Source organism: Aspergillus brasiliensis (genome assembly GCF_001889945.1).
Source record: "Aspergillus brasiliensis CBS 101740 unplaced genomic scaffold ASPBRscaffold_2, whole genome shotgun sequence".
In the NCBI taxonomy this organism is placed as follows: Eukaryota; Fungi; Ascomycota; class Eurotiomycetes; order Eurotiales; family Aspergillaceae; genus Aspergillus; species Aspergillus brasiliensis.
In genome coordinates, this window is record NW_027137443.1 from 3,247,485 (window position 1) to 3,274,894 (window position 27,410).

Below are 27,410 nucleotides of genomic sequence, written 5' to 3' on the forward strand. Positions count from 1 at the left end.
CAGAACTGCATGACTCCCGAGGATACACGGTCACTTGTGTCATTCCGAATTCCGAGTCATGGAAATTGGGCCTTGCGCCAGTTGCTCGACTACTACCGGTGCTAGCTGAAAAGAGTACCGTGTAGTAGTCCGTAGTGGTCGTTGTAAGTATATACTGAGTACTACGAATGGCCTGGCACTGTCCATTACCAAATACTGCCGGACAGCCATGAATCGTCATAGTTAACATCAGCGATGTGACGGCATCCCTTTCAACGCCGGAGTCGCTCCAAGCCTAAGAATTTAACCGAAGGTGCCGAATAAAGTTCATCGTACGGATAACTATAGATCGACCTAAAGGCAAACAATGGGCGGATCATCGTTCGGGGCACGTTGAGAAGCACACCCGTTCAGTCGTACAGCAACTAGTGTATCTGTACCTACTTTAGTCGCCTTGCAAATTGCGGGTGAGGAAGTTGGTGAGCAGGCATTGAGATTTGAGACTAATTACTGGTTCCTATCCAGATATGCCAAAGGGAAGCTGTGGGCCCGACAAAGATAGCATGTTTAGCCCCATGGAGGTAATTCGTTCCCCTAAGCTACATCCAGGTATGATCAGCAGTCCTGGTCCACGATAGTGTGCACAGCTTGACCCCGTTTGGGATGGGCGACCGAGGTAGTTTGCTTGAGCCCACGTTCGAGAAAAAGGAAGGAAAAGTGGTCTGTAGGACCATGGTTTCATTGCCACGAGGGATGGTTTTGGTCCCTCAACCTTGACATGCGTTTGCATGGGGTCGAGTTGAAGGCAGACAATACTACGGAGTACTAATGACACCCCCGTAATCATATGAGGAGATGAACACAAACTGATACTACTGGTAATCTCCCTTCCTGAAGGGGTCTATATGAAAAATATATATTCCAAACACCGGCATATGAGCTATCTGTCACTACCAACCTTCTTTCAATCAACTCGAAGCCAACTCAATCTACAATGTCTTGCACGTTGACCCCCCGAATCTACTCCAGCAATTCCGCGAAGCGCTCCGACTGGGTAATTTGTATTGACTAACTACCTTACACTTCGGAGGGAGGCCCGGCATTCCTGAATGCATTTCCTAATCCCTACAGGCTCAAAGGACACTAACTAGGACAGAGGTCGGCCAATGCTCGGGGAAATCCGCCCGCCCGACCGAGTGACCGGCCAAAGTTTCAGCAAGTGGACGGACCACAACCTCAAGGGACAAAACGAATTGGCTACTGCCTAGAAAGTAGAAAGGAGGGCAGAGTTTCTGCGCTTCATCGTTCAAAATTCAAACTTCAGGCTAACCAAGTCGATCAAGGCATGGAAAATCCCGCAGTCCATCATGGCTGTTAGTAAGTCCACTGACCATGCCAACCCCGGCTGCGCGCTAGCCATCCTTTTTAGTGTGCTACTGTGCATGGTATTCGGCCGGTGTATCTACTATCTAGTGAGTTGTGCCGTTGATGGCCCAGCAGGAATTGGCGGGTAGATACTAGATAGTACTATCGCACGTGTGCTACGAAAGGATTGTCTGTTGCGCGGGAGGCGTATGATCGTCAACCTTTTTCCATCCGGAATCCCGTTTCAAGATTGCAAAGAAAGAATGTGGAAGTCTCGGGCAGGGCACCCTCCCCCCCCCTGAGGATTATCAACAGTCATTATTCAGTCACGGTTCATGATTGAGCCTTGGGCTCCGGAAATCATTCAATGGTTTGAAATCCACCATCACCGGAACATCACCGGGGTCAACCGGAGAAAAACCACGAAGCTCCACTTTCCCCCATCGACTCCGCCAAGATAGTGCGAGCCAGTCAATCCTAGCGGCTCCGAACCTCAACCCAAGGAACCAACCGGCGGCCGGTCAAGAAGGAGGTGAATCTTCCGGAAGCATGATGGAAAGTGGAAACGGTTAGCAGCGACGGACCCATGGGTCCCAGCGCGTGGGATTTTGCCCTCTCTACCGAAGAATCGTGTTTTCTTTTTTTTCGTACTCCGTATTTCGGTTCCGGAATTTCGTCCCCTCCTGTGGGATGTGTGGGATGGAATTATTTTTCTAAACCAGCTAGTATATACGGTTCGGTGGTGATCATCTTGATCATACGATGAGTACATTGATGCTCGTTCCTTCGAACAAAAGATGGAAGGTGGCATCGACCCTTGTGATCAGTAAGTTGCATCTGTCACATTTTAGCACACCACCTGCCCCCCAGTCCCAAAACAGCCGAAGCACAAGAACCGCAATTAAGCATTCAGGGTCTTTTAATTGCATGTGGGCAGACAACCCCGGCTCGGCGTGTCAGCTAAAGTGATGGATAGCTGGAAGGCGTCCAATTCCCGGCCGGCTCTTGGCACCCACCGGGCACCACGACAAATGGCAGTCTACGCTTTCTCAGAGCAGTCAAATTAAACGTGCTCTAGTTGATTCTAGTCGCGCCTTAGTTGTCCCTGATATATGTTGTGCTGCCAATCTAACGGCCAGCATGCCGTCATTGCTAGTAATTCTCGAGTGGGCGGTACTCCATACCAGCATACCACTGTCATTTCATCGAAGGATCTCAAGACCCAGAAGGGAGCCCCGAAGGAACACACACACACACACACACACACACGCAACCTGCCACTCTCACGAGGCACCCAGCAAAGATGCATGAAGTTTAATTTACATCTGCAAGAGACAGGCTTGGATTGGATCGTCCTTGCATCCTTCCGTGTAGTCTAAACCTTGGGTTCTCTGTGTGTCGATAATCAATCTACCCGGGAGTTTATGATTTGACGTAGACCGGTCCAGGTACACCAGTCGAAAGTTTCCACCTTACATGGACATGGCTATCAACCAACCCCTTGATCCAGAAAATTAAGAATAAAAAAAAGAAACCTCACATTGATGCCAGGGTTATCATGAAAACCCTGCTATCGGAAATTAAATGCGCCAGCAAGTACCTTGATTGCTGGCATATCCACCAGAACCGCCCGGATAATTTCTTTCCTTAGTTCAATTTTCATTTCAAGCTGCACGGGATACGCTATATGGGAAGTTAGGAGCAGCAGACAGGAATTAGGTGGCACAGGAACGAGGGACGTCAAAATTTGCATGCAATAACCGGTCTTAGACTACGCGCCGTGCATACAGCCATACACAGCAAGTGAGTATACGGCCCACTCAGTGCGGACGGACAGATAGACGGTAAGAAGGGTTTTTTTTCTTGATCGGCACGTTTTGGTTGGGGATGAGCGGGATGTTGACCATGGTGGCTGGTTATGGTTATCTACACACCAACAAACACAGCAAATTGACTAGATACTAGTCCGTAGTAGTTGATATATCTAATTTTATTTTGAATTTTATTACTTTATTTTTTTCACATTTGTTTCACCTGTCTTATATCTTTATCCGCCAGTCGAGTACACCAGCCAAGCAAGTAGACAAAGTAAGTCAAGCCAGGAGGAGACCATTCTTTAGTCAACTCTCTATCTAGACAGATAGTCATCTACGTACTAACGAATCCATTCAAGTTGTCACCTTACTTGACTGGCCAGCTAGCTAGCTAGTTAGCAAGGCTTGGCTTGGCTTGTTTGTTTCTCCTCAGCCAGCCGCACTTTATCCTCCCCCATTTACTAACTAGCCAAGGTAACCAACCAGTTTAGTCATAGTCATATCCCAATGACTAGTTATACGGCAGTAGTATGGAGAGTTGTCTCATCCAGAATAGAAAATAGAACTAACCAACTAAGAACCAAGTAGTTCATTTCCTAAAGAAAAAGAAACGTCAATTGAAGGGAAATGCCGAGCTGAAAGTCCCACAAACAGTTAGTTAACTAGCTAACTGACTACTAAGTACTGACTAACGAACAAAACCGCCCAGCCCAACCCACCCGCTGCCCCGTCAATCCCTTTCCCATCCAGGCGCAAACCCGAACCCTAATTGCAAACCGTAGTATGTCTCACCTGTAGTCAGGTCAGAGGTCGGTTGTACTTGTTTAGTTGGCTGGTTGGGTTGTCGGTCTGAGTTTAGCTTTTTTTTTTTTTATTTTCTTACCTTCCACTCAAGGTTATTTTTATTCTTCACCTCGTTTTTGGTACGCCTTTTCTTTTTTTTCGTCTTACTATGTTAGTTCTTTTGGGGGCTTCTTCTTGATGCTAAATTAAGCATATGCTATTATAGTATGGTCGGTACCGAAGTACGGAGTAACTAACTAGATAACTTGATTTTTAAGGGTATTTGGCGGAGTATGGAGTTGATGTTGTCACTACTGCTGCTGGACATCAGTATACTATTTTCAACAAAACTACTCCGTAGATAGTAGTAGGTAGTAACTAGGTTCTAGTTGGGTATATCCAGTCACATCACGGATGCTCTACTACTACTACTATCATCTACCATATTAACATCAAATAAACATACAACCTAGTAACAACTTATCTATCTATTTTGCTTCTTACTATAAACTATAATCATCATCCTCACGACCCATGCACAATCTCCCTAACTAACTCCCTAACTAATTCCTCACAACCGTTGACCCATTGTGGCTGTGCACCCTATCCTGCCCTACCAAGGTAACCCCTCCATCCATCCATCAAGTAAATCAGGGGCGCGTTAAATGCGGGATAGACGTGAAACAAAAGTGGCTCAAATACATCTCCTACTCAAAAAGGGTAGTCTCCGTGGCATTTGTAGCATGTAGATAGAAGAACAGACCAGGAACAGACCAGAACCTCGGGACGAGCAGAGCAGTGTGGAACTGGACTGGCTCCAGTGTAATTCGGAAACTCCGTAGGCGGAGTTGGACAGAGCGTCAACGGCGTTCTCCGTAGACCATACATAGTATGTCATGGCAACTAGCTAGATGTCTATTAACTAGTAGGAGGTGAGTGATGTGCACGTTAAGCGAGTAAGTACTAACTAGTAGTTAGTGGGCTTTTTAGTAGTAGGATCAGTAAATATAGTATCAAATTATTTAGTTAGTTAGCCATTGGCTTGATATGTCTAATACGGGATATATACCACCCAAACATCGGAAGGAACTAGTCTAACTATACCAATGAGTCAAACTCATCTAACCATCTAATTATAATGATATTAATCAAGAAAAGTGGCTTTGCCTCAGCTTCAAACATCTACGCCACTTTACTCACCACCGTTAGTTACTATTATGTTATCAGTGTACCCGGGATTTGCTCTAACTCGTGCACCGCACCGCACCGCACCACACTGGGACTTGGAAGGGGATTATACCTTCTCCTGGAGGAAGTAACTACCGACAGGGCTGCTTTCAGCCTTTCACTAGTCGCATTGTAAAAGTATCCATCCAGCCATAACGGTGGCTGTCTGTCTGTGTCACACGAGGCTCAGTCGGGACGGATGCAGTGCACGGGCGAGATAGATAGATAGATAGATAGTAGCCGCCACTTGGGTGGTTTGAGTTGACAGGTATTTAGGTTTTAGGTGGTGGTAACTAAGGTTTGGATAGGTAGATTTGGCTCGTGGGTGTACTACATTGGGATGATTAGTATCTACTACTTTAGTAGTATCTAGCAGTATATCTATTTCACTCATATCAGGCAGGATTCAGGATATATAGTATCATGCTCTGCTAAGGTAGTATAATGTTCTACCCAGTATGCTTCTGAATCATATAGTCCAAGTTTCAAGTTGACTGGCTATTCTTTGAATTACCATCTAGTCTATAAATGACTGCCTGGATACCTTTCTGAGTTTTATGTTATAGTTTGGTGGTGCTAATGGCGGCTATTCTCGCCCCGTAGTGCAGCCTCTATCGTATATAGCCTTTTACTCCGTATACTCAGGCTATATAGTGAGACATGCTATCCTTTTGGGAGATTAAACATTTTCCTTTCCACAGTCACGAATTTACCATCTAGCTGGCCATCTCAACGAGAGTGGCATACCATACCTACCTCCCAAAGCACGCTGCAGCTCATTTTCATCCCAACTGAGGCCCGTAGATCAGGCATTACAGCCTACTAAACTAGTCAGTAGATATGCACAATGCAGCGGGCACATCTACCCCCGAAGGATTATCCTATAGTCAATCATCCTAACCCCCTATTCTACCTACCACCCCACCCCCTCCCCCAAGCGAGCAAATTTCTGGGCTTCACTCGGCCCCCAGAGGGACAGACCACCCCTACAGCACCACCTCCAGAAGATTGGCCACCTATCTATCGTGTACTCTTCTCCGTTTTACCGACCTGGACCCCATCCACTCACTAGCGAGCGATGATCATCGAAAGGAATGGGAGATGGGAAGATCCAACGGAAGCACACCGCGCCCCGTGTCCAATCGAGGAAAAAAAATCAGAGCCCCCGATCATCATCCTGAAGTTAAGGAAGGAGGAGTGGAAAGACAAAAAGACTAATAACTAGAGCAAAAGAGATTTCTAGTCCCGCATCACCAAATGCGCTAGTTAGCACCTGACTGACTCGGTCAGCTGATCCGGTTCATCTTTGCTGGGCTTCTAACCCTCCCCCATCCCATCCCAGCCCATCCTTCGACGTCAGTTGGCGGTTTGTGTTCACGCACAAAACGTCTGGCATTCATTTTACTACTCTGTACAAGGTCGCGCCGTTATGGAGGGGGAGGGGGAATCATGCATTGTGACGCAGGTGTGTGTCTTATCAGCCTAACGGTGAGATAACTGGGGGTGATCGATTGATTGATGGTCATCCTTCCCTACCCTACCTACTACCCTGTTTCTTCGGATCCGGGAGCTAACAACGTGCAATGGTGGCGCTTTCGCAGTGACATCCGATCTAGTGGAATTCATCCTGGAATTTCCGACGTCGCCCTGCAATGGTCGAAGCCTATCCTGCATCCGCACGGCGTACGCTATCCAACCAGCCCATAGCCTATGCAGGTCCTCTCCGCTGGTCGAAAATACCAGAAACATGGCCAGTCAGAATCGCAGCCGGGCCTTTCCTGCTGGGACGGCGGATTCAATGGCCTTGCAAACTAGCCAGGGAATGATTGGATTGTCTATGGGTCGTTGCCAGAAATAGGATCGGTAACAACACCAGATGGTCATCCCGGTTTTGGTAGCATGTCTCACTCAACCCGCCACGGCTGCTGCAAGCCTGTGGGACTTGACCGAGCTTTCATTCAGTGCTATCTATCTGGAGACGACTAGAAAGCAGGACAGTCCTTGAAATGAGAAATCTCTGTCGTTCGGCCACGGGAATAAATAATATCAGAATATTTCGGCGCTCTCCTCCACAGACCGACTATAGCATAAGGGAAACAGCGCCCCCCAAAATCGATACATGCCCCAATGATTCTCCTTTTCTGAAACTAGTCTTCGAGCAAATGTGCATTCCGTCCGAAAAGAATTCGTACTGCGCAGATGGACAATCTGCTGACATCAGTGCTGGGTCTCAGCTAAATCCCGACGGTTTGACCACTCACCTCGTCGTATCTCTGTAGAGCCGAGTAGTACTGCACCGAGAGCCCAAAATTCTTCCTTAGGATCGCCTTTCTGATCCTCCTCGCAGCCGTGGCCAATATGCGTGACTGCCTCTCGCGGCTCAAATGGATGTGATCGCCGACAGCAACCCCTCCTGGTAACTTCCAGTTCTGTCGCTCGTAGACAACTTCAACCAGCCGGGTAAGCGTGTCAGCCTGCCATGTGGTCAAGAGCTCATTATGAAACGCCCTAACGTGGCACTGGAGCTTCGACAAATCGTTTTTGAGACGGAAGACATTGGAGCGGAGCGTGCTCATCTTATGGTCCAAGTTCTGATTGCTGGCATTCAGCGACTCGAGAGCCGAAGTGTATCTCTGGGGTAGACATTAGCATTGGTGCCTGCAGACACATGGTATATTACTGCTGCTCTTCCTGTGAACATCCTAGAGCTGACACACCACTAGTGACGACAATTTTGTCTTTCCTACTATCCCATTCTCTTTCGAAGACGACAACTGAATCTGCGACCGATAATAGGACATCCCAGGTCCATATAGGGTGAGGATGTCGACATCCATTATGCCGGGTCGAGTATGATGCGCTATCTAAACAAACAATGAGAGTTCGACTATCCTTGAATATGAAACGATAAACGTGCTGGTTACCTGAAGGCTAGGGAATGATGGTGATGAAGCTACCAGAGGCTGTTGGATTCAACTCAGAGGGGTTGTGACTTGGAGGCAAACGGATCACCTGGCGCAGGGAAGGTGCGACTACACTGCTCATGTTGCTCTGGCAAGTACCGCTTCTTCGTGTTCATTACTTCCTTCAAGATAAACACCAGCACAGAAGAAGGCTAACATCTGGCAATGATATCTATCTCACAGCTTGCTTCCAGTGGTCTTCCCGAACTCAATCACCAGCTTCCCGAATTGCTTCCCGTCCTTCATATCCTGGAAAATCCCATCGATCGCAGGAATATCCTCTAGATCAGTCTGCAAAACACGCGAGATGACTGGATGGATCTTGTGCGTCCTGATGAACTCGACCATCTCCTTGAACTCCTTGCGCGATCCCATCGTACAGCCACGGACATCAATATTCTTCAGAACAGCCTTCATGGAGAATGGCATCTGCGGTGCGACCGTCATTCCATACACACAAAGAGCACCACCAGGCTATGCCAGTTAGCATCATCCACATATAGTCATATAGTACAGGAGAGGGAGATTTCTGCTCACCTTGAGCAACTTGACAGCCTTATCCACCGAATCCCCTCCAGCGCCGTCAATAATGGCATCGAACGCCCCTTTCCCTGTAGGCAACAACTCCAACAACTTCTGCTCCCACTTATCCTGCTTGTAATTCACACCTCCCTTAGCCCCCAGCTCAACGGCCTTCCGGATCTTCTCCTCACTCGAGCTCGTCACATAGGCATCTACACCCCTAGCCACCGCAAGCTTGAGCGCCATCAATGCCACTCCACCTCCAATCCCAGTCACTAGGACTGCAGCTCCCTTGCTCGAATTTCTCTCTCCAGCCTTAACCACCAGCGCTCTCCACGCCGTCAAACCAGTAAGCGGGAACGACGCCGCCTCTGCATCCGACAAGTGTTCGGGTACCTCTTCCAGCTCTTCTTCATCAACGGCGAGATACTCCTGCATCGTTCCCTTGTTGTATAGCTTCGTCCCGCCCAGGATTCTATACCCTTTTGGATCCTCCGGTCCATCCGGAGACTCCTTCCACCCTACTCCCGGGTTGATGACCACTCGCTTCCCGATCCAACGTTGCGGATCGCGCACTCCTTCCCCGGCGGCTATCACAGTTCCTGTACCGTCGGCACCCAAGGGGACGTCGAAGCTGACGCCCGGATAAAGGTGTTGGCGAAGGAACACATCGCGGTGGTTTAGCGATGTAGCTGTAAGTTTCACTAGGACTTCGCGGCCTTGGGGTATAGGCTGGGGAAGGGTCTTCACGGTGAGGGGATAGTAGACTTGGCCCGGCTTGCCGGGTTTACCATCGATGGGGTTGAGGAAGATGGCTTTTGACATGCTGGCGTATATCTTTTTCTAATATATAAAGAATGCTTTAAGTGCAATGACGGAGATCCAAGGTGAATAAATTCAAGATGAAATCATGAAAGAAGATGGAGCATGCACTTATCGGTTCGGTTCGGCGTGCGGGGATGAGGTGAGCTGGTTGAGCCGTTATCGGTTGCCGAGGATGTGCGTCGGAGGAGACCAAGTTGCTTGCAGTGAAGATCTACGCAGCATATGATATTGACCAGATTTATCTTTAGAGCAGGAACACTTAGCATTGAGTTAAACTTTCCTGGTTTTCGCATGGTACAAATCAGTTGTTTAATACTCGCAAATAACGTTCGAAAATTATCTCCAATTGTAATGCTACTATATATTTGAGCCTCGGCTGAGGTGACTGAACCACCAGCAATACTAGTACTATTGGACATGATTATATTATACTCAGCTCCCACCACAAGCACACTGGCAACCATTTAGTACCATTAGTTAGAGTATTTGTACGTTCAATTACAGAGCCAAAGAAATGATTTTCTTGAACGCCAGTATAATGCACCAAAATCTGCATCTATAATGTAACATATTCTCAGGATGAAAGCCAGCTGAGGTTTGCCACCCCTGCTTCAACCGAGACGACGATGCAATTTTCCCCATTATACTATACAAAACCTAACAGTACTTGCTAGCTTTGTCGGCAATAACCTCATGAGATCATTATAACTATACCCAAGAGTGCAGCCACATCCACAGTACATTCTGTAGTCCACAGTAATTCATGTCAAGACTATCATAGGATGTATGTATGTGTGTTGTTGGGACTTCCCTAGGCAGACTAGAGGGAGGGCAGTGAAGATAGTCATATCATTATGGATGATGAGGCGCCAGGAGTAATGGGGAGTAGCTTATTGCCAAGAGGCCAGTGAAGCAGGAAAAACATACTCGCTAAGACGAGAAAGTCTTGCAGGTGGTCTGCTGTCTGAGATCTGTTGTGATATCATCAGACCGAGCGGAGAGGAGGATAGAGGGTCTCCTTCTGCAATCGACGTTTTGTTTCCAGTTCTTTTGGGATGGCCGAAATATGATAAGCAAGAGACCTGTCCGTGTACCTTGCTAATGGGTGCCACTAGTGTGATCTGTCGGATGCTATCTTGTCAAGACCTCTCGTTGACAGCTAGATGATGGATGGATGGAACTGAAGCTCCCCTGTTAGTACTTAATACATCAAATGTATACATCTTGTTGAATCAATAACGAAACGGTGCGGCTCTGGCCCCGCCAATCCATCGGCCCTGTTCGCAGCAATGTCACATCTGACTGCTAGGAGAGACTTATATCCTTGGATCTGAGGGATTGCCGTGAATGGTAGTTCACAGATCAGCATTCTGTCCGGCGGAATGATAGACGGCGGAAGATTGTTCGCGTTCGTCTGGAATGCGCAACGGCTCTACTCCGTACAGAATATGTGTTCGCGCGACTGCAACTCCACCTGATTTCTGGTTTGATCATCCTCAAAAGTAATGATCAAGAGGGTGATCTTGATCGAGCATCAAGCTGTCAAAGACTACATGATGGCAAGGTGAATAGCACCATAGCAAAACCAAACGACAGGCATCATCCATGTAGATTCCGATGGAAGGTTGCACGAGAAGCCGATGGCCGTGCAAACATGTCTGTCTCCAGAAACTGCAGGTATACGTAAAGTGCAAAGCGGATTGTTGCAGATCAAAAATTTGTGGTGTTGTGCTGACTGTTGACCATCGCTTGTTGACTAAAGCTTGGTGGAGATACATGCCTCAGGCTGCAGAGTTGGAGGTTGGGGTACGGATGGAAGTCACTGGCAAGTCACTGGTCACCTAGTTTAGTATGTGGGTGTACCTGGCATGTACGTTGGCCGTATGGTATGTATGGGGCTGGTATGGAAGGTTATTCTTCAGAGTGACGACACTGACTTTCTCCCACACAATTCATTGATGATGCCTTACATTCTGCAGAAATAACTTCCTGTCTATCTACCATCTTATACAATGAAAAGGTAGAAGGCAGGAAAGACGGGAGTAGAAGCTGGCTAACCACAGCAGATTAAATGGCCCGACCTTTAAAATCTTTGACATTCTAAAAGTACCCGGGGGAGAAACTCTCCATCCCAGTGGAATTTCTCTGACGTTGAGTTGAAGCGACACGTCGAGAGAAACCGAAGCGTTTGCGGCCAAACCACCAGTGACGGTCTCGGCGTGGCAGTAACCCGTCGTAGGTTTGTCTGGGGATGCTATGGCCACGCACTGTTCCGGAAATGCACCATCGAACTCCAGATTTTGGGGGAATCTTGGGATAACTGGAGATAGTCGGGTCGAATCTGACCTGTCACCTGTAGACTGAAATTAATTGCGATGGGCAGCTTGCACCACATGTAAGGCTGAGGATGAGCTATCTATCTATACCCGACCTCACTAGAAGCTGTCCTGCGAAAAACCTCTGATGAAAAACCAGGTCTGAATTTGTGCGGCAGTTTCACAACCAGTGTGGGCTGAGGTAATAATAATAATAAACCAATTGCGGTCGCACAAGGCGATCTGGCGGTACGACCAAAAGCGCGAAAACGAAGTAATAAAAGGAAATAACAACGAAAACAGTCACTTCGTCACGTCCGTCACGACCCGTACGGTGGTAATTCCACGGCCACCAGCTAATTCGCCGCAAGCCTCTTCATTTTTCTTGACCTGCCAGGAACTCTCGATCCTTTCGATCTTCTGATCTCGACTCTGGATCGTCTAGCGTTCTTGTTTTCGACCTCGACTCTCAAACCGCCCCCGGCTTCTTTCCAGATCTCTATCCCAAGGACACAAAGGTGCGTTCGTCTGCTTTCTTCGCAATCGCCTGCTGTCTACCACCTTGCTGTCTGCCTCTCTCCCCCCCTCGCTGATCCGTTCTCCTCACCAGCTCTACGGACTTCTGTTGTCTCCAACCCACCCTTCCACATCTTCCCCCCAAAAAACGTTCGCATCGCTTCTCTTAGTTTTGCAATTCACGAATCTAATTTAGCTTTTTCTAGATTCTCGTCTCTTCCGAAACTCTTCTTTCTTCGCAACTGGACCGGCATTCTTATCGTCCGTCGCCCAGCTACCGACCTTCATAATGCCCACGCCACTTCCGTCTAGTTTTGCCTCGGCCGCCGCTGGCAACACCCACGACTCCTCGAACAGGAGAGGGGATGGCTCTGCCGGTGGAGAATGGTACGCAATGCTTTATTTACTGGTTCTATGCGGTCTACCCGCTGCTTTGGCCGCCGTCCTAGTCCCTTCCGGCGGTTTTGCGTGGCGGAGTTGAACTGACAACTCATCCTCAACGGGGGGACATGCAGGTCTCGAACTCGCATGAATGGAGCAACACAGACTTTCCGCCGTCCGTCCGTTGCGACAAACCCTTCTCATAACCGGGATGCCAGCCAACCCACGTCGGCTACCACTCCCACCGTGGGCACCTACACTCCTCCGCATATGTCCTCGACCTACCAGTCCAGCGCACTCCGCAACGGAGCAGCTACCGACACGCGTTATTCAAAGGATCAGCTACTTAGTCTCTACAAAACCCAACGAGAGTCGGGCGTACTGGGGAAGAACGTTGCAGATTACTTCGTAGCTGACTGGAACCCCCACGAGACGTCACCCGTTAACGGCGCTTGGGGGAAACGGGAAGACTCGAAGGATAACCCCTCCGGCCCGGAAGTGTGCTGGGATCATGGGGGCCAGGTCGAACCGTTGGGCCTGGTAGATATGACAGACGATGAGAAAGAGGTTTGTCTCTTTGCTTACCCCGCCTTGCTTGTTGCTTGAGCGTGTTTCTGCTTTTTCATTTTTTTTTTCTTGGGAGCCGTGCTGAAGGAGCGCAGTTATTTACTCTCTCCGTCAACTCCCCCCTTAAGCCGCCACCGACGAACGCTTCGAAAGAGAACGCTGGCGCGGGTACTGGTGGACGCAAGCTGTCTATCTCCCAAGGCCATATGAATAATTACAACACCGCATCCCCCAGTGCTGGGCGCCCCGGCCCCAGACGCCGGGAGACTGGCGACTCGACCGGAAATCCCATGTCTCCCACCACCGGCGGCTCTCGCTTCTTCCGTGACGAACCGAACACTTCCACCCCGCCTCCGTCCCTTTTGCGCCGCAAGACCGATTTTCGAGATACGTCTTCCGCCGCCCGATGGGAGGAGAAGGAGAAGGAAAACGTGGCTCGAGATGCGAACGCCGAAACTGCCTCTCCATTTGGTTCTCTGAAACGGAGCTCGACCAATCCTTTGAGCGCGGCACCGGGCGCCTCAAATTCTCCCTGGGGATCTGCGTCGCAGAATGCGAACTTTTCACCCATGGGAGCGTTTGGTGCGTTTTCTTTGGGCACGGCTACTACCCCGACAACCGAAAAGAAGGCTGGGTTTGGTAGTCTCCGCGGAGAAAGCCGTCTGAAGGGACTGTTTTCGAAGGATAGCTCTGAGGACATCTCGGCCACTATCAAGGAGAAGTCGTCCCTTAGTAGCTTGGAACGCTTGGGCGAGACGGAGGGCGAGAAGCGTGCCCAGTCGCCCTGGGGAGAGCCCGTGAAGACGCGTACTGGCCGCAGCGAGACGAACCCCTTCTCGGAGGAACCTCGCAGTGGAAGTGCCGCGCTTGGCGGGTCTCAGGAGATCAGCACCCCCTCTCAACCTGCGGACCAGCTGGGTTTCTCGGCTTTCGGCATGACCTCTAGCATCCCTGGATTTCGGGAATTGATGCAAAGCCATGAGAACTCGCGCAACCCTACCCCGAGCCTCTTGCAGGGACATGAACCCACCAGCCCGACCAACACGAACCCCTACCAGAGTCCCCACGGCGACCGGGGTGGCGACGACGACGTGGAGACTGATGGGTCCGATATTCAAAACACCACCCATCCTGGCATCACTGGCCTCCGCGACACCTCGTCCGCGTTTGGTTCTATTCGACGAGTAGGATCAGGCATCGACTTGCCTTCGATCGATCGCAGCCAGACGTCTAGTGCCGCCGGCAACCGCAGCTTCTCCAGCCTGGGTGGGTTGGGAGGTCTGTCGTCGCTGGGTGGTCCGGCCGGATGGCCCACCAGCGCTGCCGTGGGTACTCCTACGCGGGAACGTTCGGCCTTTGCAGGTGGATTCGGCGATCCCATCTTCGGCACGATGGGTGATTTGCAGTCCCCAAGCCTGTCCACCTTGGGCGGCAGTGGCTTGTTCAGCCCCCACGCCGGCATCTCTGGCACGGGCAGTCTGGGCCGCTCCAGCAAGTTGGGCTCTCTGTTCCCGGCCGCGATGCAGGAGCAAATGCAAGGTGATCAGGGACGGTCGGATCTGGCCGCTCTGGACGAGGCCGCTCGCCAACCCGGTAAGAACATCGATGAGCCTGAGTACGAGCAGGTCCTAACCTATCAAGTAGACGCCCAACAGGACAAACCGGGCCAGACGAGCCAACCCGCAACCACCTCGGCTTCGCAAACCCCCGTGTCTGCGGTGGGCTCCATTCCTACGTCGATGGCGCCCGATGCACCCCCAGCCAGCCAAACGCCTGGTCAAGCTGGAGCTGCGGGCTCTGTGCCCCCTGCCCAACAACGGACCATGGTGATGCCGGATCGGATGCGTTGGATCTACCGCGACCCGCAAGGCAACATCCAGGGTCCTTGGACTGGACTGGAGATGCACGACTGGTTCAAGGCCGGCTTCTTCAGTCCCGACCTGCAGATCAAGAAGCTCGAGGACCCAGAGTTCGAACCCCTTGCACAGCTGGTGCGACGCATCGGCAACTCGCGCGAACCCTTCCTGGTGCCTCAGATCGGCATTCCCCACGGTCCTGATCCCAGCCCCGGTCCCTGGACCGGAAACACTACCGGCACGGCTCAGCCTCCATTCCCCGGAAGCTTCCCCAGCTTTGGTACGACCTTGACCGCTGAACAGCAGAATGCGTTGGAACGTCGGAAGCAGGAGGAACAGTATTTGATGGCACGTCAGAAGGAGCACCTCGCTCAGCAACAGGCGCTGATGAAGCAAATGCAGTTCCAGGGTGTTCCCCACACGATGCACCCGCACCAGCTGCAGCACCACTCCAGTGCCCACAGCCTCCACAGCCAGCCCAGTTTCGGCAGCATCGCCTCGCCAATCGGCTTCCAGCCCTCTCCCATTCAAGCCCCGATGCAGCAACCCCAGTCTGTTGCAGGCTTCTTCGATGCTGCAGGACCGGTGCGAGCAAACCCGCTACCCAACGTCGGTCCCCAGATGCTCGGCACTGAACTGGGCACGCCCCAGGATCAGCTCCCAGCCCTCCTCGACCGCTTGAACGTGAACCGTCCGGACCCGTTCGCATTCGGCACCCCCGGCTCGTTCGCGGCTCGTCAGCCTGACAGTCTGTTTCATCAGCAGCAGGTTGCCAGCATGCTCCAGGACCGTGCTCGCTTGCAACAGGAACAGGAGCAATTCGACAGCGCCCAGGGTGACAACCTCTTCGACCAGCAGGCACGTGAAGAGCGCCTCCGTCAATTCCACGCTTTGAGAGCCCAGGAGGGTGAGCTGGGCCTCCGGACTGCCGAGGGTCTGCCCACGCACCCGGCCACGGTTCCCCAGCCGTCCGAAACCGAAGAAGTCGAGCCGGTGGCTGAGGCTGAGGAGCCTGCCCTGACCCTGTCACAGCAAGTGCAAAAGGCCGCATCTGCTCAGCGGAAGCAACAGGAACAGCAGGAGCAACAAGAACAGCTGCAGCGTGAGCAGCAGGAGCAGCAAACCTCCGATGCGGGTGAAGCGGCCTGGGCTGCCAAGGGAGACAGTGCCATGCCCCAACCCTTCCCTCCGCCGCCCTCTGCCTCGCCGCTCCCGGCCCCTGCTGCTCAGCGCAACCGTCAGAATGTTGCCGAGTCTCTGGCCGCCAACTCGCGTTCTCAAACCCAGACTCCCGTGGAGGCGCCGACCACTTCGGTCGCGCCTTGGGCAAAGGAAGCCAACGAGATGCCCAAGGGTCCTTCTTTGAAGGAGATCCAGGAGGCTGAGGCCCGCAGCGCTGCGCAGAAGGAAGAGTTGGCGGCTGCCGCACGTCGTGCCCAGCTGCTTGCCGAGCAGGAGCGTCTCAGCCAAGTTCAGGCCCAGGCTCCTGGCCTCCCGTCGACTGCCAACTGGGCCAGCGCTGGCTCTCCGGCTACACCTACCTCTTCCGGCTCAGTTTGGAACAACAAGGGTCAAGCTGCTCCCGCTGGCGCCGCTAAGAAGACTCTCGCCCAGATTCAGAAGGAAGAGGAGGCTCGTAAGCAGCGTCTGGCCGCCGCCGCCGCTGCTGCCCAGAGTGCGACTGCCAGCCCACCGACTGCCCCATCTTCGACTGGAAAGCGGTATGCGGATCTTGCCAGCAAGGCTCCCGCGGCATCTCCGGTCCCTGCCAGCGCCAGCGCCAGCGCCAGCGCGTCGGGTGCCTGGACGACTGTCGGTGCGGGCGGCAAGCCCAAGGCCCCGCCGGCTGCTCCCTCTGGACCTCGCTCGACCAGCAGCGCAACTCCAGTGGCGGTATCTCCCGTGAAGCCGAAGCCGGCGACTGTCGCGACTCCCCGGACGGTTTCTGTCGCTACGCCGCCCGCCAACCCTAACCGCGCCGTGGAGGAATTCACCAAGTGGGCCAAGCTTGCACTGGGCAAGGGGCTGAACAGCAACATCAATGGTAAGTGCACTTCAGAATGGGGTGACGGGACATTAGCTAATGGGATCATAGTGGACGACTTTGTACAGCAGCTGCTGTTCCTGCCGGCGGAGGCGGAGATCATCTCGGACTCGGTGTACGCCAACTCGCAGACGCTGGACGGCCGGCGATTTGCGGAGGAGTTCATCCGGCGGCGTAAGCTGGCCGACAAGGGCATCGTGGATCCCGTGTCGGCCAGTGCGTTCGCGGAGAAGAACGCCGGCGGATGGAGCGAAGTGGCCAAGAAGGGATCCTCGAACGCGCACCGCGAAGAGGACAATGGAAGCGCAGCGTTTAAGGTGGTTGCGCCGCGCAAGAAGGGCAAGCGGTAGATGATTGACATGTAGATGGATTATGGCAGCAGATGAGATGATTGAGATGTTTGGATTTAGAAAGCGGAGCCGAGACATTTGGCTATTGTGGATGTCGACTCGTTGATGTAGCATAACAGCATTTTCTGGCCCAGTCGGATTTACCATATGATCCTTGTATCTTCTTCTATCTTATCGGGGCTCTACGGACGTAGATTAAGAGTCATCGTTATAGCCAGTAACTTTATAGTTATTGTGACTCATGAGGGGTAAACATAATACTCTATAAATAGTGCTTATCCCCAGTCCACCATCCTCACTTCCTCCCAATTCCTCTATTTATCTCTATCTACATCTAACTCATTAACTACAACAATAACAACACCATCATGTCCACCCCAACCACCTACGGCGCCCCCATGCGCCAACATTTCTGCCTCGACCCCGAATGGAAGAACCTCAACCACGGCAAGCCATCTCCTCTCCCAATGATCCCATCCAAACACCATCACCGGCAACTAAGAACTAATGATAATATAGGATCATACGGCACCTACCCCCTCCGCATCCAAACCGCCCTGCGCAACCACCAATCGACCGCCGAATCCCACCCCGACCTCTTCATCCGCCGTCTCTGCCCCTCGCAAACACAACTCTCACTCTCCGCACTCTCCACCCTCCTCCACGTAGACGCCTCCACCCTCGCCTTCGTCAAAAACGCCACTACAGGCGTCAACACCGTCCTGCACAACATCCCCTTCACATCGAACGATGTCATCGTCTACTTCGATACGATCTACGGGGCGATCGAGTATGGACTTCTTGCCTTGCAGGAGAGGACGGGCGTGCAGTTGAGGAAGGTCGAGTATACCCTTCCTGGGGATTCTCATGAGGAGATCGTACAGAAGTTCAAAGAGTTGGTGGAGAAGGTGAGAAATGAGGAAAACGGGTTGAACGTCAAGGCAGCAGTGTTCGATATGGTGGTTAGTGTACCTGCTATCCGGTTTCCCTTTGAGAAATTGGTGAAGAGTTGTAAAGAGCTCGGCGTGTTGAGTGTGATTGATGGTGCGCATGGGGTGGGGATGTTGGACCTGGATTTGGAGGCTCTGGGAGTGGACTTCTTCACAAGTAATTTGCATAAGTATATACCTCCTTCCTTCCCCCTTTCCTCTCAGTTGTTTCCCCTTCGGGGTGGATGTGTATATATGTGATGCTGATACTGGAAATTGGCAGATGGCTCTACATCCCCCGCGGCTGCGCAGTCCTGTACGTCGCGCCACAACACCAACATCTCATGCGCACAACGTCGCCCACGTCCTGGGGGTACATAACTCCCTCTGCGGCGGAGGAAGCGCGCAAGAATGGTACTACTGCCTCCGCATTCAGGTATCTCTTCCAGTCGACGGCGACGAATGACGATACACCGTATCTGTGTGTGCCTGAGGCGTTGAAGTTCCGGGAGGAGGTGTGTGGTGGGGAGAAGGCTATTTATGAGTATTTGGAGACGCTGGCGAATGAGGCGGCGGATGTGGTGGCAGGGGTGTTGGGGACGGAGGTGCTTAGGGATAGGGAGGGGTTGTTGACGAAGTGTGCGATGACGAATGTGAGGTTGCCGTTGAAGGTGGGTGATGATGCTAGTGAGGCTGAAGGGGAAGGGTATACGTTGGTGAAGAAGGAGGCAGTCGGGAAGGTGACGGAGTGGTTTCGGGATACTCTTATGGATGAGTATAAGACGTTTGTGCCGGTGTATGAGTACAAGGGCTGGTTGTGGACCAGGCTGTCGGCGCAGGTGTATTTGGATAAGAGTAATTTCGAGTGGTTGGGGGGTGTGTTGAAGGACTTGTGTGGGAGGGTAGGGAAGGAGGTCCTTAATTAGTATTCACAAAGTTTAGATTATCTTTGGTCATATTATACTGGAGAGATATGTTACGACTGCTAAGAAATGGAATTCATATAGATATACAACTACGAGACAATGTATATGCAGCACCTGGCAAGCAGACAAGCAGACAGCAGGCAAGCAAAGAACGGAAATAGCTTGCTGGCTCAACTCGGTATGAACATATGACTAAACCCAAATACACGCTTATGTCTCGATCAGATCGGCCGTCTCGCCCTGAGTCTGCTCCGAAACCGTGTTGTCCCGGGTGTCCTTGTTGGCAATCTTGCGCGCCGACCGCGCATAGAACTCGTCCAGCACCCGCTTGGGGATACGGTTCAGCAGATCCTTGGGGTAGATGCGCAGCAGGTTCCAGGCAATGTCCAGCGACTCGAAGATGGTGCGCGACTCGTACGGCGACTGGCTGATGAAGGTGCGTTCGAACTTGTCGAGGAACTCCAGGGACAGCTTGTCCTCGGAAGACAAAGCCTCCTCACCAACGACAGCTTTCATGGCAGCTGTTCCTGAATCAGTATATGCGAACGTTCATGCGAAGAGGGAACTGACCGGCATCACGTCCAATGGCGTACTTGGCGTACAGCTGGTTGGACACTTCAGAGTGATCCTTACGAGTACGTCCAGTACCAATGGCAGATTTCATCAGACGAGACAGAGAAGGAAGCACGTTAATCGGGGGGTAGACACCCTTGTTGTGCAGCTGACGGTCGATGAAGATCTGTCCCTCCGTAATGTAACCCGTCAGATCAGGAATGGGGTGAGTGATATCTATTCATGTTAGCTGACGAATCCGGTCTTCAGAGAGCAGTCATACCATCGTTGGGCATGGTGAGAATGGGAATCTGAGTGATGGATCCGTTACGGCCCTCCACACGTCCGGCACGCTCATAGATGGTTGACAAGTCAGTGTACATGTAACCGGGGTAACCACGACGACCTGGCACTTCTTCACGGGCAGCAGAGACCTCACGAAGAGCATCACAGTAGGCGGACAGATCAGTCATGATGACCAGGACGTGCTTCTCCAGCTGGTAGGCGTAGTACTCGGCGGTCGTCAAGGCAAGACGGGGGGTAATGATACGTTCGATCCTAGAGAAGTCAGCTAGAAGTCCAACTATGATGTTGTAGCACATACGTAGGGTCATTGGCCAAGTTCAGGAACAGAGTGACACGCTCCATACTGCCGTTCTCCTCGAAGTCGCGGGTGAAGAAACGGGCCGTTTCCATGTTCACACCCATGGCAGCGAAGACGATGGAGAAGTTCTCCTCGTGTCCGTCGTGGACATCCTTCGTGGGACGCTTCACCAAGCCAGCCTGACGACAGATCTGAGCGGCAATTTCGTTGTGCGGAAGACCGGCGGCAGAGAAGATGGGGATCTTCTGTCCACGGGCAATGGAGTTCATGGTATCAATGGCAGAGATACCGGTGGAGATCATCTCCTCAGGGTACACCTTGTATCTTATCAGCCAGAGTCGCATCCAGCGCAGTCACCATATACATACACGAGAGTAGGGGTTGATAGGTTGACCGTTGATATCCAGGTAATCCTCCGCCAGGACCTTGGGGCCCTTGTCGATTGCGCGACCGGAACCGTCAAAGACACGACCCAGCATGTCTTCGGACACACCCAGCTTCAAGCTGTGACCGGTGAACTCGACTTTCGTCTGGCAAGGTCAGCTTCCAGTGTCCACGAGTGATAGAGTCTCTGAAATAATACCTTCTTGACATCGATACCCGACGTTCCTTCAAAGACCTAGTATGATCGCATCCCATGTTAATGTTCCGTATGATAAGCAATATCACTAGCACACCATAGCTGCAGTGTAAATCGTACCTGAACGACCGCCCTGTTTCCTGTACCAGAGATACCATATTAGCCATCTGAGCGAAGCTGCTGTCGCATGCGATGCTGGGGACATACCGCGAGCTTCGAGGACCTGACCCGACCGCTCTGTTCCATCGGGGAGAGTGAGGGACACGATTTCGTTGTAACGGGGGAATTTGACCTAGACGGTATCCTCGTTAGCGAGCTATTCGTCTATGAACTGAGCCGGTTGTTGGGAGCAGCGGGCGCAACAATGCAGGTTGACGTACGTTATCGAGAACGACCAGTGGGCCGTTGATACCTCCGATGGTGTTGTAACGGACGCGAGGCTTGACGCTGGTCATCCTGGGATCAAGAAATTCGGACGCCATGGTGAAAGATGCAGCAACAGCAGAAGCAGCAGGCGCGCACAGGAGGAGACCGAACAGACGGGGAGGGAGGTTGAGGGGAGAGACAGCAGCAGCAGCTCCTTAGTCGAGGCCGAGTGTCGACGTATGCTTTGGCTGCTCCACGCCGCCGCACGGGCGGTGACCAGCCACGTGATGCTACACTACCAGTAGTAGTCTAACTTCCTGCCGAGCTATATACCAAGCGTCATCAACTCTCGATGTACCAGAGGGTTTGTAGTGCTTATCTCTATAAGATACTGTATCTTGAATATTAAAACGATTAGCTGTCCCTGCTAGATTGAGGATGCTATACTCTTTACTCACTGGACATGAGCTGGACACTCCGGACTAAAGACAAATGGAGATCAACTACCTGCTAGCATGGACTTGCTGTCTATTTACCCTTACATTCGACAATCCGAGGGTACGATTACGGTATGGGTGTATTATTCCGACTCTTGGATAACTATCTGCACAGCTGTTGATAGCCTGCATCTTACCCCATACTGTTTCTCCAACGTCCACCGTCTTGCCTGTTCCTTATCTTATCGCCTGTGCTGCCGTTGGATTATATAAGCACATACATCAGCCGGATGTGGCGATGATACAGTATCGTATGTAATCAGTCGGAAAAATAATTCCCATGGATATATGCTTGATGATATTTGTTTGTATTTTGGGAAACGATCCCCAGCGCATCTACAGTAAGAACATGAACTTTTCAAAATTAGACTGATGTAAAGTTTTAAGGAACAATTCCGAGGCCATTCCGAACCAAGGTCTACCAGCCGGAAGAATAGTTGATCCCGGCCTGAGTTTGACAGTTTTGATTGAATTATCGCCCGCCGATTTGACTCACCAGGAACAGTTTATACCCCGCCTCCGAGATTCAATCCCCTCCCCTTTACATTCCTCCAAATCCTCACAAAATCATGGCAAACTTGAGCGCGGACCAGAGGCTTGACCTCATCACTGAGAACCTCCAGGAGGTTCTCAACAAGGACATCATTGAGACCATTCTGAAAGAGGGACGGAACCCGAAGATCTACTGGGGTAATTTTTTCCCCTCCCGCACGAGATCCCTCTCATCAAAGCGGTACAACTAACACGTTGATCTTCACAATGCGACAGGTACTAGCCCGACTGGCAAGCCTCACTGCGGATACCTGGGTATGATTATCTCCCCCAAAAACGTGGCCCATTATCATTTCCCGCTAACGGTAATGCTCAATAGTCCCCGCCGTGAAGATCGCCCAGTTCCTCGCCGCCGGCGCGGAGATGACCATTCTGATTGCGGATCTGCACGCCAACCTGGATTCCCTGAAGTCGACTTTCGAGATCGTCGAACACCGCGCGAAATACTATGAATACACCATCACCGCTATGCTGCAGGCCGTCGGTGTGTCGACCGAAAAGCTCCGCTTCGTCCGCGGTAGCTCTTACCAGAAGAACGCCGACTACGTGATGGACGTCTACAGGCTGTCGTCCGTGGTTTCGGAGCACGATGCGAAGCGCGCTGGTGCTGAGATCGTCAAGCAGTCCAACAATGGTCCCCTGAGTGGTCTGTTGTACCCCCTCCTGCAGGTCCTCGACGAGCAGTACCTGGATGTGGACGCTCAGTTCGGTGGTCTTGACCAGCGGAAGCTGTTTGCCGCCTCGACCGAGTGGCACCCCAAGCTTGGCTACAAGAAGGTGAGCATATTGCTGTACTCATTGATAGAGCACGTACTTATCCATGTTTTAGCGCGCGCATCTCTGCAACGCCATGGTTCCCGGTCTTTCCGGTGGCAAGATGAGCTCCAGTGAAGAAGGTATGATCCCACATACCCTCTCCCCCTAATACCCTAATCACCCTTTCTAACAATCCACAGACAGCAAGATCGATCTCCTCGAATCCGTCGACAGCATCAAGAAGAAGATCCGCAAAGCGCAGGCCGCTCCCAAGGAGACCGACAACAACGGTATCCTCGCATTCGTCCAGTACGTGCTTCTTCCAGTGGCCACCCTGAAGACCGGCAAGCCGGAATTCCGCGTCAGCCGCGAAAGGGACGGCCTGGAGCCTCTGGTGTACACCAACATCGAGAAGATGCACGAAGACTACAGAAACGACATTGTACGATAACCCTCTCCCCCAACCTATCCATCTTGCATACTAATCTAAATCACACAGCTCTCCCCCCAAATCCTCAAGCCCGCCGTCGCCGACGCCATCGTCGAGCTTACCGCCCCCATTCGCGCCGCCTTCGACGCCAACCCCGAATGGCAGGAGGTCACGCTGAAGGCCTACCCGCCTCCGGCCCCGAAGCAGAAGAAGGAGAAGAAGCAGAAGGACAAGGGCTCCCGTCACCCTGGTGCTGCTAAGGAGGAGACTCCCAAGGAGGAGACCCCTAAGCCGGCTGAGCAATAGACGTAAAATTGCATCATTATAAACCACTTAAATAGCTATGGACTTTTTCTTTCCCCCCTTTTTTTTTTTTTCTTTTGCGTGTCTGATATACAATTGCATGTGAGCAGCAGCGGATTAGCTAGAATTGGACCTTTGAATGATTTCTATGCGCTTGGTGCTTGGTTGCGTCTGTCTTATTAGTCGGGTAGTGTTATCTACTACACTCTTGTAACTACTGGTAGAGGCTGATATAGAACGCATTGATTTTGGTACTACTTTGCTTCTACATAGATTACTGGATCATGTGCACGGTGCACTTGCAGACAGACAATATGACGAAATGAAACAAGTGAGATCGATGGAGAAGCAAGTCCCATAATGATATTCATTTATAGTAATTTTAAGCTGATATAGTCATCATAATCCGGCCGTCATGAGAGTAAGAAAATCAAATCGTAATCATACATGTTAAGAAGCGAATAAGGGAAAAACCACCACCAACCACACTGGAATAATCACATTTCGACCTTTAAGATATGCGCCGACCGCCATGATAATGATCAGACCTGTTAAGGTATCGTAGAGAAATGCTAAAGATAAGATAGCGAAAAAAGGAGAAGGAATCGAAGGGTAGCAATTTAGTCCACCTTGGCGAGAGCCAGTTTCTTTGGTGTGGTCAGGTTGTTGGACAATCGGACGTTGGTCTTCTTGTTCTTGGTCTGCTTCTTGAGCTTCTTGCGCGCAACCATTACCGGAACGGATGAGTGCATGACTAGGTAGTTGGAGAAGGAGCCGAGGAGGACGCTGTGATAGAGGTTGTATCAGTGTCTGCTTGTGTCAATTAGTGGGTGTAAGCTTGCTTACCCTTTGAGTGCGCTGCGTCCTCTGGCACCGACGATGACCAGGGTGGGGTCGAGTCCATCGATCTGGGATCTGTTAGCGATGTAACAACACGAGGATTAGTAGTTTACGTACAGCCTCAGTGATCATGTGTTTGGGGCTCTTGCAATGGATCGCCTCGACGGCTACGCGGACCTGGAGTAAGGTCTTGCGCAGGAGGCGAACACAAGTCTGAGAGATGACCTCGACTGCGTGGACACGTTCCGACTCAGCCTTCGACATGCCGCGAGCATCCACCGAGCTCGGCTTGCTGTCCGTTCCCAGACGGCCAAACAATGCGCGAGGAAGATGTGAGCTCGAATCGTTCTGCGCCTTTTCGGCAGTCTCTGCAGTTTGTGACCCGACTACTGCCGCCGCATCCTGAATAGCTTTGGCACCGTCGCCGATCTGCACCGAGGCAGGCGTGGCGGTCTCATCGTGCATAGCGCACACTGCAAACATGGTGTCACCGTCCCGTAGGATAGTCCCTATGGTCCACTCCAGCGCATACACAGATTCCTCACTTAAATCCGTAGCGACAAGGTATTTGCGCTGCCGTCGGCGGCTGCCCTCGGTCTCTTCCTGTGCCTCAGCGTAGTCTCCACGGATGATTGTCCTGATGGACCGATGCTGGACTGTATTGTCGATGGAGGACATCTGGATCCCCAATTTCTGGGCTCGCTTGATATCGGACAGCTCCGCTTCATCTTCGGATCCAAACGGAGTATTGGTGGCCGAGGCCGAGTCAAAACTGGTCCGTGGATGGACGTCGGGTTTCTTCAACACAGGTCCTTGTTTTGCCGAGTGTATTAACTCCGGCTTTCCCGCTGTATCGGTATTTGGACCTTGCAAACTTCATCAGCAAGTGTAATCGCAACAATTGGCCTGATGTGCGCAGTTTATCGGGATAGAGAAGAGTAGAGAACAAGGAGCCTAATACGTACGGAATTCCGGTGCAGTCTTAGTTGTGGTGAGCGGCTTTGGCGCAGTAACAGTGGGAACATCTTGCTCAACGGCCTTCTTCCGGCCACGCTTGACATCTGAATCGTCCTCGTGAACAGCCTCTTCGTCGCTGGAGGTGGATTCGTCGGCATCCTCGTCGCTAGTCTCAATTGGATTGTTCTCGCTGTCAAAACGATCCTTCTCCAGTCGCTCCTCGCCCGGGGCCGACAATTTGGCTTCAGGCTCGGGGGACCCAGGGCGGGAATCCGGATTGGGAGGCTCCGGAGTCGCTGGTACCATTGGGCTGGTCTCCTTTTTACTGGACACCACAGGTTTCACTGGATCGGCGACCGGTCCACGCGTATTGGGGTTTAGCCAGCGGCGCTTTGGGGAGCTAGAGCGACCCGGTCTGAGAGAAGAGACACGGGAGTCGAGAGAAGTGCCGCGTGTGGCATTGCTGCGGCTCGAGTCTCTGCCTCTGACGAAACTTGGGAACCCGACTTTCAGATCAAGCCCTGACATCACCGCTGCCATACTCGGCAGCCGATTGGATGGTTTCTCCTGAGGTTGAGCAGTCCGTCTGGCCGCATTGCGGTTGGCGACGCTGGGCGGCATATTTGTCGACAAATCCCAGCGGATGCTGGGACCAGACTTGTGTTCGGGCTTATTTGGATGCTGCTGGTTGCTGGCGCCGTTGTTGTTGTTGTTGTTGTCTCCCGGCTTTTCTTTGTCGCCTGACGCCGAGTCGGTGGATCGGGTGGGGGAGACTGACCCGTCGGATTGGACGGACCCTTTTCTCTGTGCAGAAGGCAAAGGGGGAGCGACAGAAGATGTAGTAGCGCGAGGAATTGGGGGAGCGGTTGTCGCGGTGGCGGGTGATGGATGGGAGGTTGTTGAGGTAGCAGTAGCGGTAGCGGATGAGCGACGAGGGGATGAAGGAAGTGGAGAGTGGGACGAGGAGGAATATAGTGAATGATGCCGGACAGACGAAGGGGGAGTCACGCCCACGCCAATGCCGGCGATGGAGCCATGCCGCGGGGGCAAGAAGCCGGGACTCGGTGAGATGTCCAGCAAGCTCCGGCGCCGAGAGGTGGAGGCCGACGAGGGACCCTCGCCCATCTCCTCCAGCAACTCCCGTCGCTCTTCTTCTAAAGCCGTCTCCAGCGACATGTGGGCGGGCTTTCTGCTATAGTACGGCATGGTGGGTTGTGGGGTACGGCCTTGCGCTTGTCTTTGGCTTTTGCGCGGGCGGGTTCCAAACACTAACCGTGGACTATATTATTAATGTGAATCAGTTGACAAACCTAGCTAGTCACTAGTAAGCTTCCCAGCTTCTGCCAGTGTCCGGCTTTGGAATGTGGAGAGAGAGGGGGGATGGGCATAAGCTGATTCCGAGCTTTGTCCCCAGGTCCTGTCCCGCTTTTTGGTACCAGGTTTCTTCTTTTAAGGTTGCTGTTTCGTGCAAGAGAGCTTCTCACGCTGGATGCTTTATAGTTATAGCTATAGACTCAGCTAAGGTTCAAATAGAAGCTTGAAGGGCACGCGACAGTGATGGAGCTGGATGGAGACCGGAACTCCACGTGCGCAACGGCTGCAACTCAACGG

At 52.0% G+C, this 27,410-nt stretch overlaps 8 protein-coding genes across 8 annotated transcripts; 4 read left to right on the forward strand and 4 right to left on the reverse strand.

Annotated features, from left to right (window-relative positions):
- The first annotated feature begins 2,305 nt into the window (after window positions 1-2,305).
- On the forward strand, window positions 2,306-2,818 carry ASPBRDRAFT_412385 (uncharacterized protein). The gene has a single exon (XM_067624520.1). The coding sequence runs from the start codon at window positions 2,457-2,459 to the stop codon at window positions 2,721-2,723; it is 267 nt and encodes an 88-aa protein (XP_067483772.1). The 5' UTR covers window positions 2,306-2,456; the 3' UTR covers window positions 2,724-2,818.
- A 2,853-nt stretch (window positions 2,819-5,671) lies between these two features.
- ASPBRDRAFT_39005 (uncharacterized protein) lies at window positions 5,672-6,511 on the forward strand. The gene has a single exon (XM_067624052.1). The coding sequence runs from the start codon at window positions 6,016-6,018 to the stop codon at window positions 6,238-6,240; it is 225 nt and encodes a 74-aa protein (XP_067483773.1). The 5' UTR covers window positions 5,672-6,015; the 3' UTR covers window positions 6,241-6,511.
- Window positions 6,512-7,065: 554 nt separating this feature from the next.
- Window positions 7,066-8,225, reverse strand: ASPBRDRAFT_412443 (uncharacterized protein). The gene is made up of 3 exons (XM_067624524.1): window positions 7,886-8,225; window positions 7,430-7,801; window positions 7,066-7,376 (listed from the first exon to the last, which is right to left on the reverse strand). Exons 1-3 carry the CDS (start codon window positions 8,003-8,005, stop codon window positions 7,215-7,217), a joined length of 654 nt encoding a protein of 217 aa, XP_067483774.1. The 5' UTR covers window positions 8,006-8,225; the 3' UTR covers window positions 7,066-7,214.
- Window positions 8,226-8,308: 83 nt separating this feature from the next.
- Window positions 8,309-9,478, reverse strand: ASPBRDRAFT_115845 (putative alcohol dehydrogenase; the record flags this gene model as incomplete). Its single annotated transcript, XM_067616930.1, has 2 exons — window positions 8,309-8,605; window positions 8,669-9,478. The coding sequence occupies 2 exons, from the start codon at window positions 9,476-9,478 to the stop codon at window positions 8,309-8,311; spliced, it is 1,107 nt and encodes a 368-aa protein (XP_067483775.1).
- A 2,776-nt stretch (window positions 9,479-12,254) lies between these two features.
- ASPBRDRAFT_170594 (uncharacterized protein) lies at window positions 12,255-19,362 on the forward strand (the record flags this gene model as incomplete). The annotated part of the gene is made up of 8 exons (XM_067619688.1): window positions 12,255-12,459; window positions 12,516-12,696; window positions 12,825-13,257; window positions 13,353-14,850; window positions 14,902-17,157; window positions 17,194-17,474; window positions 17,942-18,627; window positions 18,720-19,362. The coding sequence occupies exons 2-8, from the start codon at window positions 12,599-12,601 to the stop codon at window positions 19,360-19,362; spliced, it is 5,895 nt and encodes a 1,964-aa protein (XP_067483776.1). The 5' UTR covers window positions 12,255-12,459; window positions 12,516-12,598.
- Window positions 19,135-21,684, reverse strand: ASPBRDRAFT_412521 (H(+)-transporting V1 sector ATPase subunit B). Its single transcript, XM_067624527.1, has 9 exons — window positions 21,479-21,684; window positions 21,306-21,390; window positions 21,219-21,238; window positions 21,102-21,137; window positions 20,887-21,048; window positions 20,519-20,835; window positions 20,198-20,472; window positions 19,933-20,151; window positions 19,135-19,883 (listed from the first exon to the last, which is right to left on the reverse strand). Exons 1-9 carry the CDS (start codon window positions 21,578-21,580, stop codon window positions 19,573-19,575), a joined length of 1,527 nt encoding a protein of 508 aa, XP_067483777.1. The 5' UTR covers window positions 21,581-21,684; the 3' UTR covers window positions 19,135-19,572.
- An 846-nt stretch (window positions 21,685-22,530) lies between these two features.
- On the forward strand, window positions 22,531-24,074 carry ASPBRDRAFT_170604 (tyrosine--tRNA ligase TYS1; the record flags this gene model as incomplete). Its single annotated transcript, XM_067619689.1, has 6 exons — window positions 22,531-22,651; window positions 22,730-22,768; window positions 22,833-23,290; window positions 23,343-23,409; window positions 23,470-23,711; window positions 23,769-24,074. The coding sequence occupies 6 exons, from the start codon at window positions 22,531-22,533 to the stop codon at window positions 24,003-24,005; spliced, it is 1,164 nt and encodes a 387-aa protein (XP_067483778.1). The 3' UTR covers window positions 24,006-24,074.
- Window positions 24,075-24,285: 211 nt separating this feature from the next.
- On the reverse strand, window positions 24,286-27,305 carry ASPBRDRAFT_39015 (universal stress protein family domain protein). The gene is made up of 4 exons (XM_067624053.1): window positions 25,808-27,305; window positions 24,960-25,708; window positions 24,849-24,910; window positions 24,286-24,788 (listed from the first exon to the last, which is right to left on the reverse strand). Exons 1-4 carry the CDS (start codon window positions 27,003-27,005, stop codon window positions 24,623-24,625), a joined length of 2,175 nt encoding a protein of 724 aa, XP_067483779.1. The 5' UTR covers window positions 27,006-27,305; the 3' UTR covers window positions 24,286-24,622.
- Between the last annotated feature and the right edge of the window lie 105 nt (window positions 27,306-27,410).